This window comes from Daktulosphaira vitifoliae, unplaced genomic scaffold (assembly GCF_025091365.1).
Source record: "Daktulosphaira vitifoliae isolate Bord-2020 unplaced genomic scaffold, ASM2509136v1 Scaffold_2, whole genome shotgun sequence".
In the NCBI taxonomy this organism is placed as follows: domain Eukaryota; kingdom Metazoa; phylum Arthropoda; class Insecta; order Hemiptera; family Phylloxeridae; genus Daktulosphaira; species Daktulosphaira vitifoliae.
In genome coordinates this window covers 36,530,302-36,541,057 of record NW_026099573.1, presented here as the reverse complement: position 1 = coordinate 36,541,057, position 10,756 = coordinate 36,530,302, and the positions used below count along the sequence as shown (strand labels likewise).

The 10,756-nt window shown below is 27.1% G+C and overlaps 2 protein-coding genes across 2 annotated transcripts; both read left to right on the top strand.

The window, feature by feature from the left end:
- The first annotated feature begins 1,234 nt into the window (after nt 1-1,234).
- LOC126898221 (uncharacterized) lies at nt 1,235-2,344 on the top strand. Its single transcript, XM_050672162.1, has 3 exons — nt 1,235-1,274; nt 1,388-1,521; nt 1,868-2,344. Exons 1-3 carry the CDS (start codon nt 1,235-1,237, stop codon nt 2,342-2,344), a joined length of 651 nt encoding a protein of 216 aa, XP_050528119.1.
- A 3,877-nt stretch (nt 2,345-6,221) lies between these two features.
- Nucleotides 6,222-7,323, top strand: LOC126898220 (uncharacterized). Its single transcript, XM_050672161.1, has 3 exons — nt 6,222-6,309; nt 6,685-6,800; nt 6,870-7,323. Exons 1-3 carry the CDS (start codon nt 6,222-6,224, stop codon nt 7,290-7,292), a joined length of 627 nt encoding a protein of 208 aa, XP_050528118.1. The 3' UTR covers nt 7,293-7,323.
- Nucleotides 7,324-10,756: the final 3,433 nt, after the last annotated feature.

Here is a 10,756-nt window from a genome sequence, read left to right as displayed (position 1 = left end):
AAAAAAAAAAAAAAAAAAAAAAAAAAAACACATCATAGTAAAACCAATACCTTCTCAGCTTCGCATCGAAGCTAAAATAGAAATGAAAATAATAATAGCGATTACACTATTATAACAACCAAAAATAATAATCGTACACATAGTTAATTCTAAAAACAAATTGCCCAATGTAGTAATATACTAATATTTTTCTGTATGGACGACGCTGCTGGTTGTCTAAAAGCCATACATAAGATTGCAGCTTAACCTTACACGCACGCACACGATTTTTGCACCTCGCTTATAATATACGTTTCAGAATATTACTTGGACGATGCTGTCGGTCGTCCAAACACTGCTCGTGTGTGTATGCGTACCCACGTATACTGAAAGAAACAATTTAAATTTTTGCATACGACAAATGTATTATAACTATTTTACTATTTAAAAATTTTGCATTTTTAATAAAAATGTAGAATTATGAATATACAATTAATTTTTTTCTTTAATTTATTTTAGTAAGGGGTGCGACGTCCCGTCGTCCAAGTCAAAAAGTCGCCACTGGATATAATATTGACACGGCCGCTCATCAAAAATATAAGGGAAATGTTCGACATTACATTATGTAGTACCCACGTAATAAAGAGTCGTAGAGACAAATCTTACCACTAGGCCACCGTATATTTAAAAATTATAAAGTTGAATACAAACACAAGTTGTAAAGTGATGTTATATTATATGTTGAAGAATATTTGGATGATTCATAAAGTTTTACTTCACTGTATTCTGGTAAAGAATACTTAAAAATTTTAACACAGATGTGTCATTTTACCAGGAATAAATAAGTTACTAGTGTTAGAAATTACAATGAATATTCTTATAGCTGTTTATTACAACTTAATGCATTATTCTTACGTTTATATTGTAATTTATAAGAAGGAACTTGAATTTGAGTATTCTGTAGTTGAGACTTGAAAATGTGTGTACATTCACTATACATTTTTTAAGAAAAGAATAACACAAATGCCTTTTTATTTTTTAATAATTAAATTGTATTTTAGGTTATGATAAATAACTCAAGAATTATGGCCAGAACATAATTATTCGGTTACAATAGATAATTCATAAATATTTTCTTTAATAATTTTAAATAGTAAATATCGACATTTTTTAACTAATTTATGTAATATTTTTATTTTTTTAAATTTTATATAGTTAAATTGGACACTACAGGTCAAAACTTTTCAGCTTATAAATGTATTTTGTGACTACGGCTACTTTTTATAACGATGTTTGTAAACAAGTATGTTTAATTTTATTATGAGTTATTGGATAAAGAATTTGTATACTTATTCTTGGTTAGTTTATCTAAAAATTGTCGGTTTTTGTTTTTTGTGTTTCTCCACAGATCTCAACAATGAAGTATCACAAACTCTTACGACGACAGTTCAAAGAAAGTACTCTATAAAATCTTTTGAATTAATAGATCAACAAAGAAATCATGATAAATTATCAGAAGATAGTGAATTACAAAAAAAAAAGGTAAGTAATGTCAAATAACAAAACTTTTCTTCTCAGTAAAATTTAAAAACAAAATAAAAAAATTAGAAGAATGTTTATTAATAAATAATAAATAATTAAAAATTTTAATATCAGTTAAACCGTATATATCTCAAAGATTCAAACCATTGATTTTGGAATTAGTTTTTCAGTTCTTATTTCTGTTATTGTTTATAATTTTAATTAAGTGGAAATTAATATGTAGAAATTACTTTATTACATATTAAATACACAATTATTTTATTCTTAAAATGACAAATTCTATATCAACTTAAAAGTAAATAGTGTGATATTTAAATTAACTCGACAAATTTTTTTTTATTTTTAGATGCTCACCAAACAAATAACTGAACAAATATTCAAAGCGAAAGCAGATGTACAACTTAGTAATCAGGAAGCTGAGAAGACCCAGCAAAGGGTAAATGATGCTATTACTGCATTATCTGAATCAAGGAGTCACGTTTTTGCTGCTAGCATGCAACTGATAAAAGCACAAGAAGAAGTAGCTAACGCGGCTAAGTTAGCGAAAACTTTACAAATAAAACTTGCTACTGATCATCAAAAAATATATGATGCGTATAAAAAAGTTGACTCGCTTACGTCACTTTTGATACCTTTAGAAAATGACATTAGTGTGGCTGAACAAACTTATAGACTCCGAAAATCTGTTCAACATTTTTTTAGTACTGATAGGTCAACCAAAAATATAAATGGCGATACCAGTTATATAAACCAATTACTATTTTCGCCATTATTAAGTACATCAAAAAAAAATACTATTATCATAAAAAAGACAAGAAGTTAACCATGATACATAAATATCATTTTATTTTATTATTTCTTAATTATTTTTTATTTAGATTAGCGAGTAAGTAAAAGGAAAATTTTCAATTATTTTACTACAAAACTTTATTATATATATATATATATATATATTTTTAATATCATGATTTTTATTTAATGAAATTTAACTTTTATAGTTAATAGAGGAAGCAAACATTTCAAATTGATTTTATTTACTTTCAATTTATGTATAATTTAATGGTATTTAAATTTTTTCTCATTTAAAAATATTTGTTAATGTTATAGATATATCAAATTAATAAAATGTATCTATAGTCACTAGCTGTTTATTAGAATTGAAATTGATATAGTGTATGCGCGGTATTTTGAGAAAATTGATTCTAATAACTTTTGATATACTTAATATATTGTTTCTTTTTTTTTATATGTTCGATTTGAAAACGTACAAATAAACAAAAACATTTAAAATTAAATTAGAATTAATATTATATCACCTTTAATAAAGAAAGAACTTGTTAATCAAATAATATTGGTAAAACTAAACTTGGAACCAAATAGTTCTATGGGGAAAACCTATTAGCACAAAATTAAAATAGCTAAAACTTTTTTACCAAAAAATGAACAATATACTTCACCAAAACAAACTATTTGTTTCTAAGAGCATAATTTATGGATTAGATCATAAGAATTCGCTTCGAAGTGTTGCTGAATACTGATACGACCCCGCGACACGTGCCACCTTTATGAGCCGTCGCTCTATTACATGTGTCGTAATATAATCGTCACTATTATTTATATGGGATAACACTAAAATACCCTGTTCATGTACTCAACAATGCTATCTTTTTAGTATTTATTAATATATTCTTTTTCATTTCAAATAGTCATCACTTCTATCCATAGAAATGGTTCATTTTAACTTGTTTCATTATACATTATATTCTTACAAGGACATGATCCTTTTCGAACAAAAATTTAGATAAACATTTAAGAGTAATAGTCATCAAACTCACATTGTTTGGCTACATTGTAGTGTATACGGTTCGGTCATAAATCAATTAATAATTACTTTAAAAATCCTTCCTTACCAAAAGAAAATCTATATATTATTTTTGTCATTTTTGTTATTCTACTATTAATAGTTAAATGCATTGTATCAATTTTCGTCTTGCTTGTAAAAAAACATGTTAATGTTATATATATATAAATGTCAAAATAATTTATGTTCTATTCATCTGTATTGATCTCTGTTTTTCATGATTACTTATCAATAAACAATTATACTAAAAATTCGACAGTGACGATATTTGGGGGTAAAAAAATATTATAAAAAGCCAGAGCAAACCCTTGCTCCTGGCTGTTCATTTCATGCTCCGTATTGGGCTGTTCATTTCGTGCTCTGTATTTGGGCTATTCTTTTCGTGGTCCGCATTACGCTTTTTTTTTATCGTGCTCCGCATTAAGTTGTGCGAACGTAGTAATCGTCATTGTCGAAGTTTTATGTGTTAATTTGTGAACTAAAAATCTGAACTTGTGTATTTTATTTATCATCTTCACTTATATCAGCACCAAGGATAATTATAAGAACCAGAGAATTTACCAAGTAAGATTTTTTTACATCGTTGTTTTATGACCCTCGAATTACACCCCGAATCAATAGTAACTCTCACTTACACATTTTTACACCAACAATAATAATCATTCTGACCCCTTTTTAATTTTTAGAATACTATTTTATATTTTTATTTTTGAGTGACGACACATGTGTGAATAGTTTGACTGACTAATATCGCAAGCCATACACCACGTTACAAAGTTCAGCAAGTGCCGCACGTCCGACGACGACCCGTCGCAAATATACGTGCATATCATCTTCATCACGCCACTCTATTTGGATTGCTCCGAGAATACCGATCGACGTACCTATTGATGTTCCGTAGCGACACTACGTTCATTCATCACCTTATCAACTCTATAATTATGTTATTATAGTTGTCATTCGCTAGTTATACACGTTTTGGATTACGTCTTTGAGTCATAGTGTATGTGGTGCTGTTACTGTTTTGACCCTTGTCAAAGTGTTCCATAAGACTTTTCGTGAATAATAGTTAGTTTTTTTTATAAATAGACAATCGCCCTTGCGATTCGCGTGTACTTTAGTACGCAAATATAGTAAATTCGCCCTGCGACGCGCCTGTACCCATCTACATCGCCATATCATCGCCTTGCGATTAACCACATACCATTGATGTTAATGAATTGCATCCACCATTTGGTTGAAAAGTTATTCATTCCAGATCAATTCATTTGTACAACTTTTCAAGACTACAGTAATTATTAAGTAATTAATTAGTTGTCATTATATTATTACTTTTACATATATTACTATTTATTTGTCTTCGCGCCAATGTTGCATTAGTATTAAGTGACCCCCCCATCCACAATCTTATAATAGTTTAAATATATATTATTACTTTAATATAACTTCTTATATTGTAATTCATATTATTTTATTTGGTGTAAGTACCATCCTTTTATATTACAGTCCATTCCCTATTTCTTTCTCCGGCATAATTAGATAACCCAACTGGACGTTAACTAACCCGCACATTAAACCGGGCGTTCCGTTCAAACAGTTATTATCTATCGATTTCTTTTAAATAAGTTTATAATTAAAAATTGTTTGATATATTTAATCAAATTTATTGATATTTATGTTTTATAATCAATCTACTGTTCAAATGTACTTCATTCGCTTTGAACTATTTTTTTATGTCCAAGCAGAGTTTATATTAGAATACGATTTTGCATGTACGCATAACAATATATTTTAACAATGGATGTTTTATAGTTATATATATAAATTACATAATTTCAGCACGGTTATAATTATATTATTTTGTACATATATTATCAGGTAAGTACAGTCTATTAATAATCTTATTTGACTCTTATATGATGTAAAAGCCTATTGTAAAAATTGGGACTTATCTATGAAATCTATAATGTACAACGTCAAATCACAGTTACCAACATTCTTATTAAATTTGATTTTTTTAAATAATCTAGAAATAATAGATTGAACATTTTCAATAATCATTTTATAATAGAAATGCAATAATTATAATTAGAATATTATTAATTATTGTGTATACGATGGGTATATTTAATAGGAAATGGACGATTGACCCCCTTGGAAAAACTCTATCAATATTTTTTAAGGTCAATATCCAAAAAATATAGCCTATATATAATTTAAAGACTTTTTTTTTGTCTTTTTCACTTTAATTTTCAACAAAAAATTGTCTATTACATCTTTACCAAAGTAAAAACAATAAAATGCCCTACAAATGATTTCTTATTATGCTTCTAGTGAATATGTTAGTAAAGAAATGTCAATTTTATACCCAATACATTTTACTATTTCTGAAATTTTTAATTTTCTTGATTTTATCAATTGAATTTTTAATATATTTTTGTTACACTGTTTCTGATCTAATATTTTTCCTGCAAAACACCTATCGTGACCGACGTAGCCGGGTACTCTTGTCTGAACCAATGACTAACTTATAAGTACAGCCCAAAGAGGTTTACGCGTCGAAGGCGCATGAGGTTAATAGGGTCTCGGGTCTGGGGTGGAGCCTCAGCTAGTCATAACTCAGTAAATTAATAATTATAAAATCACTTTATTTTAAAAGTACTTAACACTTAATTAACTTAAAAAAAACTATAAGAATAATATCCCAAATCATATTTGCTATCATTTTTTTCCATACCTGGCTATTACAATAATAACATGTCAAAAAGAAAAACAACTCTTGCTATTAAAAATGAACTGAATGTTTAGTAATTAAATTTCATAATTCTAAATTCTAAATATGTGTGAATATGAATGCACTTCAAGAGAACTTCAACTGAAAAATCGTATTGCTGAATTGGAGAATAAGCTTCATGATACGGACATGAGTAAGTGTGAACATGACAATAAAAATTACCAATTGCAAAAAGAAATTAATAAACTGAATTGTAAAATTAAAACACAATCACAAAATTATGAATCAACATTCAAAACTTTTATGGTTGATTATGAGGCAGCATGGCAAAAAATCAAAACACTGGAATCAAAAAACGAAATACTCTATGAGGAGAACCACAAATGTAAACGCAAGATCCAAGAATTGAATGAAGAATTAAGATGTATAGACATAAATATTAAAGAGTTGAGTGATTTAAATAAATCTTTGAAATTTGAAAATGATGAGTTAAAGAATGAAATTTGCATGAGCAAAAATACAATAAAACACGTGCAAAACTGTTTAAAATTAAAAGAACAAAAATTAGAGACAGTTACCAAAGAAGTGCATAGAATGAGCTGCAAATTAAAAGATTTTGTTAAGGAACACAGTTGTAAACAACCCAATGCTGAAACTGAATATAGTATATCTAAAATTCAGCAAGTATGTGTTTAATACAATTTTGTAATACTTAATTTGTAAAATAGATTATACAAATTTCCATTTTTGTAGGAGTTCGAAACGCAAATTAGACAACTCCAAATTGATATTGATAGCAAATCTTGTAATTTATCAGAACTTAAAAAGAAACTGAAAGATAAAGATTTGGAATTAGACAAACGCCATCACGAACTGTGTGAAGCAAAACATATGATAGGAAAATTAAAAAACCAGTTTGAATGTGAACAGAATGAATTGAACGAAAAAATAAACTGTATTAAGTCTGAAAATGAAAAACTATTATGTGAGAATCGTACAATAAATCAAAGATTAGCAAATATACAGTTTCAAAATAAACAATTGAAATCGCAGTTGAAAGATATGGAAGGGAAATTTGAAAAGCTTGAAAACGGTTTATGTGAGACTCCTTATGATTTCAATAAAGATATATCTGATAAAAGTCACACGGATTTAATTGTTAAGTTAATTCATTGAACATTAAAGACATCAATAAAAATGTTATCATGTTTTTAGGACACGACAACGTACAATATTTCAGATGAATATTATCAACATCGTATGGAATTATTAAAAAAATCGTTAGAAAAGAAAACGCAATCGTACAAATCAAATGATTGCGATGTTAATAATGATGACAATTATGACAAATTATCTTCGAAAGTATCGAATAGTTAAACATCTAAAAATACAATTAAAAAAAACACAATAAATACATTTAAGTACTCAAATAAGTTTATAAAATTAAAAATAAATATTAATAATTTAAATATTTTACAGAATTTGAATAAATTATACAAATTCATCCAAATTAACGTAAATTAAATTATATCCAATAAAGTCCCAATCGCAACTTATAATGCTCTTCAAGTCCACCTCGACTTTATAGATAAATGGTCCACAAATTGGAAAATTAAAATCAATGCAGACAAATCAGTAAATGTTCCTTTCACTCTCAATAAAAAAAATATGCCTGTTCTCTCCTTTCAAGGAGTTCCTATCCCTTCTTCGACTCAAGTCAAATATGGTATAGTTGGTATTACACTCGATAAAAGATTAACCTGGGGTCCTCATCTCAAATCCAAAAGAAAGATATTAAACATTAGATCCCACTTATTACGTCCTGTATTAAAATCAAAACTTCCTGTACATAACAAAATAATTATTTATAAGTCAATGTTAAGACTAATTTGGTCTTACGGAGCCCAAATATGGGGTTGTGCCAAAACATCGCAGTTTAAAACAATTGAAGCCTTCCAATTAATTTCCCTTCGTACAATCACGTCCGCTCCTTGGTATTTCTCCAATCTTACCCTACATAAAGATTTAAACATTGAACCAGTCGATATTTTAGTTAAATTATACTACAAAAAGTTTCATTCCAAATTACTTCTACATCCAAATCCATTAATTGCTAACCAACATACAGTTACAATTCCGGACAACCCTCCTCGCCGTCAAAAAAGACGCTGGTGCCGTGACCTTTTAAATTAATATTGTGATGGCTAAATAACCAATTCAAGTCAAAAGGGTTCCATCTCTGGATAGCTTCCCTTTTCCCGTTTTTAAGTCATATATGTTATATTCTATTGTTCACCTATTATAGTGAGCCAAAAGTAAGGTTTTGATGTGATAATAATATAATAAATAAAATTGGGTGTATTGATTAATTAATTTGAATTTTTGAGCACTTGAATAAATTATCTTACTTTCGGTTACTATAATTCAGTTTGTTTAATATTATTGGGGTCGTGGAGTCCGAGGGTTTTAGAGAATGACAATACAATTTAATAAAAGGGTTATGATAAATATTGAGATTTAATGTGTGTATCAAATTTTATAAACTTTGGTGAATCATTTGAATAGTCTCACGTTTTAAAGGCACGATCTTAATTCGGCAACTAAGAAGCGTAATAAGAAAATGCGTAGGTACGATCTTTGGTCAAGCACTTCGAACGCATTTAATAATTCTCATGAAAAACCAGTCAATAAATTTAGTATGTGTAAAGATAAATTAATTACTATTGTTTTGTCATTTTCTTCTCGGATTAAATAATTCCAAATTATTGGAATTAAAATGTATCACCTACTTTATAATGTTTTGCGGAATTAATATAAATAAGACTGACAAGTTTTCTTTCTGAATGTTTGAGAGACTGGTGGTCTATTGCTTCATTTGATTCTTGGCTTGAAGAGTGGAATGTCTCCATTTTATAGCTTTTTACGGCTTTTTATATGAAATCTATGATCTATATATGTCACCAAAAATGTAAGAATTGACCACCAGGGCTCTCATCTTTATTGAAACGAAAATTATAAGCAGGGATAATATGTTACATTGGTTATGGTACATTTGATTTTTCTTAGGGATACTGTTACTTAATACATTGTCTTTGTAGATTAATTTACAGTGTTTAAATTTATGATACAGATATTTATCTTAAACTGAACAAGTACATACATTGTATTAATTACATTAGTGATTATGCTATGAAATCAATTTAACATAATTATTTTGTTTTGTGATAAACATTGCGAACATTGTATCTTTCTTGTGTACAGATTGTAAATTTTATTATTTTATACATAAAAAAAAAAAAAAAAGTTTGAGTATAACTTTTTTTAGTTTAACTAACAGTTATGAAACTTAATTCAACAAATAGATAATATTTTATAATGATTTAAAATATATTAACTTTATGCATTTTGATTAAATATAAAGCACAAAAATTGCAGTAAATACAAAAAACATAGGAAAATGTTGAAAATTCACAACAAATACTACTTTTATTTATATAATTTTTCCAGTATTATTTTATTTTGAAGTAAATGGGGTAATGATATAATACAATTATTAAAATAATAAAATTTTATATATTTTTCAACGTTACATATGACAGTGTATTTAGATTTACGTATGGTAATTGTGTTATTATTGATACATTATTTATTATTATATAATCATATTTTAGCTTGAAGGAGAAGGTATTAATTTTACTATGATGTGTTTTTTTTTTTTTTTTTTTTATGTCTGTTGCCACTTTTTCTCAGCTCTCACTGGACCGATTTCTTTTAAAAATACGTCAAAAGATCACAAATCGTATCTAGTTGAAGACATTACCCTTAAAAATTGAAAAATTTTCCCTCGTTCCTCGCAAATGGGGGAAATATCCAAAAAAATTACAAATTTAAAAATCGGTTAATTTTGTCATTCTTTTCACTTTTTTTTCTTAAAACTTCCATAACTTTTTGAAAAATCAACAAATCAACATAATTTTATTTTATACTAAAACCTTAGATATTTACCTTTCATTTGATATCATTTTTTTGAAAATCTATCACTTAACCTGCTCATTGGGGGGGATTTAAAATGGCAACTTTTTTACAAAAATTAAGGTTTCGTTCTCGTTTTTTTGTAATAGTTCCGTCTGATTCCTAAATTTATTTTGATTAATGTTTTTGTTTGGTTAAGTACTATTCAATTTTTTTTTTTTTTTTGCCTAACTTAGTCTGGACAAAAATTTTATTTAATAAACCGATTTGGTTTTTATTTTATTTCATTTCATTCAATAGAATTTATTGAAAATTCGGACCATTCAGAGCTCTATTTTATAGATGCACCATTATTTTTGTTTATTATACCATTAGTTTAAAATAGTTAATAAACAATTAATGTATTGAATGCCAAACTTGAAAGTGTTGACGTGGAAAATTTTATTAGCTTTTATAATATTATAAATTTAATACTTCAAATTGATGGATATAGTTGACATCTTAATGAATAATTTGCCAATTATAATATTAAATCCTTGACGTATAAAAATTGTAAAACATATTAGTATATTTTAAATTTGCATAATGATGTAGAAGTAATTTGGAATGAAACTTTTTGTAGTATAATTTAACTAAAATATCGACTGGTTCAATGTTTAAATCTTTAT

Coding starts and splice junctions, on each gene's coding strand:
- LOC126898221 (XM_050672162.1), top strand. CDS start 1,235: ATGTATTTTGTGACTACGGCTACTTTTTATAACGATGTTT. Junction 1,275..1,387: donor TACTTTTTATAACGATGTTT/GTAAACAAGTAT, acceptor GTTTCTCCACAG/ATCTCAACAATGAAGTATCA. Junction 1,522..1,867: donor GTGAATTACAAAAAAAAAAG/GTAAGTAATGTC, acceptor TTTTATTTTTAG/ATGCTCACCAAACAAATAAC.
- LOC126898220 (XM_050672161.1), top strand. CDS start 6,222: ATGTGTGAATATGAATGCACTTCAAGAGAACTTCAACTGAAAAATCGT. Junction 6,310..6,684: donor GCTTCATGATACGGACATGA/GTAAGTGTGAAC, acceptor AACAAAAATTAG/AGACAGTTACCAAAGAAGTG. Junction 6,801..6,869: donor GTATATCTAAAATTCAGCAA/GTATGTGTTTAA, acceptor CCATTTTTGTAG/GAGTTCGAAACGCAAATTAG.